The sequence below is a fragment of the Triticum aestivum genome, chromosome 4A, assembly GCF_018294505.1.
Source record: "Triticum aestivum cultivar Chinese Spring chromosome 4A, IWGSC CS RefSeq v2.1, whole genome shotgun sequence".
Taxonomy (NCBI): domain Eukaryota; kingdom Viridiplantae; phylum Streptophyta; class Magnoliopsida; order Poales; family Poaceae; genus Triticum; species Triticum aestivum.
Genome location: NC_057803.1, coordinates 743,180,152 through 743,183,108, shown reverse-complemented (window position 1 = coordinate 743,183,108; position 2,957 = coordinate 743,180,152). Strand labels below are relative to the sequence as shown.

The 2,957-nt window shown below is 41.2% G+C and overlaps 1 protein-coding gene across 1 annotated transcript; it reads left to right on the top strand.

Annotated features, from left to right (window-relative positions):
- The first annotated feature begins 396 nt into the window (after nt 1–396).
- Nucleotides 397–2,736, top strand: LOC123083554 (uncharacterized). Its single transcript, XM_044505572.1, has 3 exons — nt 397–655; nt 2,076–2,173; nt 2,266–2,736. Exons 1-3 carry the CDS (start codon nt 476–478, stop codon nt 2,411–2,413), a joined length of 426 nt encoding a protein of 141 aa, XP_044361507.1. The 5' UTR covers nt 397–475; the 3' UTR covers nt 2,414–2,736.
- The last annotated feature ends 221 nt before the right edge of the window (nt 2,737–2,957 follow it).

The following is a 2,957-nucleotide window of genomic DNA, read 5'->3' as shown; positions in this document are numbered from 1 at the left end:
AACTTTTTTGAAATTGAAGAACATTTTTCTTAATTTGTGAACATTTTAAAATTTGGGAACAACATTTTAAATCCGAAAACAATTTTAAATTTGTGTTTTTTCCGTTAAATTCGCGTAGAAGGCGTACTACCAAATTCGAGTTCGAGGGGTATTTGTCCCTCGGGCCGCCTTTGGGTATAACCGGACTTCTTTCGTTCGGTGCAATTTTGTTGTCCTCATACATGTAACACTCGGAGAATGTCTCAAAAAAGAAAAGAAAAAGTACCGCTCGGATTTGCTAAGAAAACAAGAAAAACATGTAGTACCGCTCGGACCAGGAAGAGCCCAGAGGCTTTACTTTCCCTAATAAAAAAGTCAAGCGGCTTCCAGAGACATACTTGTCGCAGACGTATACCAGGGGACGGGACGAGGTGGACACCCGTCCGCTGCTTCCAGAGACATCACGACCCACAGCCTCCAGCCTGACCCGTCATCCATGGCGCTGCGTACCCTGATGGCGAGGGTGCGGACTTCCGCCCCTGCGCTCCACCTCCGGACGCCAGCCCTCGGCATCTCCCATCTGCCCGGCGGCCGCCCCAACTTCCACTCCGCCGCCGCCCCCCGCCTCTGCCCGCCGGCCGGCGGCCGTCCCTGCCTCGTCTCCACAAGATTCCTGGTACCTCCCGACCCCCCCTCCTCTCTGATACACGCTGCTGCTTGTTCAAATTTGTTGTTTCGACCCCTCCTCATCTCTGCACATGGTTTCCCTTTGCTATTTCACACAATCCCTGCACAAATAAATCATGCCAGCCACTAGGTCCAATAAAGGGGGGTATGTTTGCTTGTTTCCTGGGTGTATTGATATTGAAAATTTGAAACTACTTCCTCCGGTCCGAAGAATCAATTGATGCAGCCTCTATACGACATTGTATTGTACTCCCTCTGTCCCATAATATAAGACGTTTTTGCAAGCTACGTAGTATTGTATAGAGGCTGCGTCCTGCGTCAATTAATACGGATCAGAGTGAGCATCATTATTGCTGAGTATGGAGTTTATGCGGGCTGTAGATGGCTGGGCGCATTGGCGGAGTCAGTGTCTACTTAAAGTCTTAGTTCTACTCAAGTTTCTTCTGATTTGTTGGATGTGTCTAGTTCAATATGCCTAAGTATACAAGCTTTCTGCCAAATAATGGGTGTACATCTGTACACTCATGTCCTCATTTAGCTCCGCTAATGGCTGGGCATCAATAGATGCATGTGCAGCCATGTTGTTGATATCTTCCATGATCTGCTAGGGCGGTTTGACCATGGGTAATGCAAGAGCTAAATTTTGTATGTAAATCTCACACACATATCAAATGTGAATAGGATAAATCTAGATACTAGTACCCTAGTGATTTATAATCTTTAGAAACATAAAACTGCTATAGTTTTGTAATGTTTGGGGCACTCCTGGTATGTAAAATTGCCACCAGTTTTCTTATGGTAAATTCTAGAAAGTGCAATCACCTTTTATTGAAACCAACCCTAAGATTCTAGGCATTGTTCTACATAAAGGCCTTTGTGAAATACTCTAGACCTGTTGTATCAAACCACATTTAAAGGCCAGGCTGGTAGAAACGGCAGCTTATATATAATATATATAGACATTGAATATGCTATAGGGCTTTTTTAGTACAAATATCTTTACCCCCTGCCCATTTCAGATTGTAGCATAAAGCATCTAGGTTGAACAAGCATAGAATAGTCCAATCTAACCCTTTCTGCTGCTTCCTGGGATGATTCTTGGGATTTTGATTTTTAGATCCTAGACGAATGATCTTTTTAGATGTTTCTTTTTCATTGTACAATATATATATATAATTATATGGCTCGTTCTTAAACAGTGTCCATTCTCCTTTATCTTCTAAACACTAAATGGCGGGGTAATTATTCGTTCACTGTTTATTGTTATTTGGAACATTGGTCCTAGCTATAGTATCATTTTCAGCAACTTTTGTAAAGTGGATACAAATACAAGCATGCCTTAGTAAGGAGGTGAGATTTCTTATTTAACCAGATCCCTTACAGGATTATTTTTCCTATTTTTATTGTAGCGCACAAGAATTAACTTGGAATCAGCTAGCAAAGAGGAGCTCGAACGTGAGGCAACCTTCTTAAGGGAACAGATCAATGAGTTTGTGGACCGTATTCAGTATGATTTTATTTCCCTTTTCTAATGCTTATTAATACTAGTTTGTTTCTATCATTTAAATAATCATGTAACTATCCATGGTTTTCCTGAAGGAAGGAGAAGGAGAGATCTGATCTAATCAAGAAGGATCTTTGGGCTTCTCTGAAGCGTATGGCCTGTTGTGCTGCTGTGGTGAAAGTCATAACGCTTTTCATTCCTTATAAACTAGCGGAAGAAGATGAGGTGATGGATATGAACTAGCAGAACAAGCTGAGGTGATGAACTAGTAGAACAAGCTGAGACGTCATGTCATCAGCTAGCTGTGAGCTCTTAACGAGTAGTAGGTTATATTAGGGAACTCATGTATTAATATGCCTATCAGTCATGCATCAGTACTTCAGTATATTATAGAACTCCGAGCTGTTTGTATGGGTGTTCGTCTTTTATCAGCTAGTTGTGAGTTATGAACGAGTAGTAGGTTATGTTAGGGAACTCATGTATTGATATGTGTGTCGCGAGCTATATTTGTTTGAGGAACTGACAATGCTTTTAAGAAGGGAGCAATGTAGAAAAGTTGATACAGAGTTTTAGGTTCTCTTTGATTCGCATGATTTTGAAAATACAGGAATAGGAAAAATATAGGATTGGAGTGGCATGCCCACTTGAATCCTATTGAATCCTACATAGGATTAGCAAGGAGTGTTTCATTTCGCGAAAAAAACAAATGAACTGTAAAAAGTGGTTGGAGTGGATGCTAGATTTCCTATAAAATGTAGTACAGAAGATTTCATAGGAAAAAATCATA

What these genes read in the sequence shown, in the direction of transcription:
- LOC123083554 (XM_044505572.1), top strand. Translation starts at nt 476, where the DNA reads ATGGCGCTGCGTACCCTGATGGCGAGGGTGCGGACTTCCGCCCCTGCG. An exon ending in TCGTCTCCACAAGATTCCTG is followed by an intron (nt 656 to 2,075) that starts GTACCTCCCGAC and finishes TTTTTATTGTAG; the next exon opens with CGCACAAGAATTAACTTGGA. An exon ending in GAGTTTGTGGACCGTATTCA is followed by an intron (nt 2,174 to 2,265) that starts GTATGATTTTAT and finishes GTTTTCCTGAAG; the next exon opens with GAAGGAGAAGGAGAGATCTG.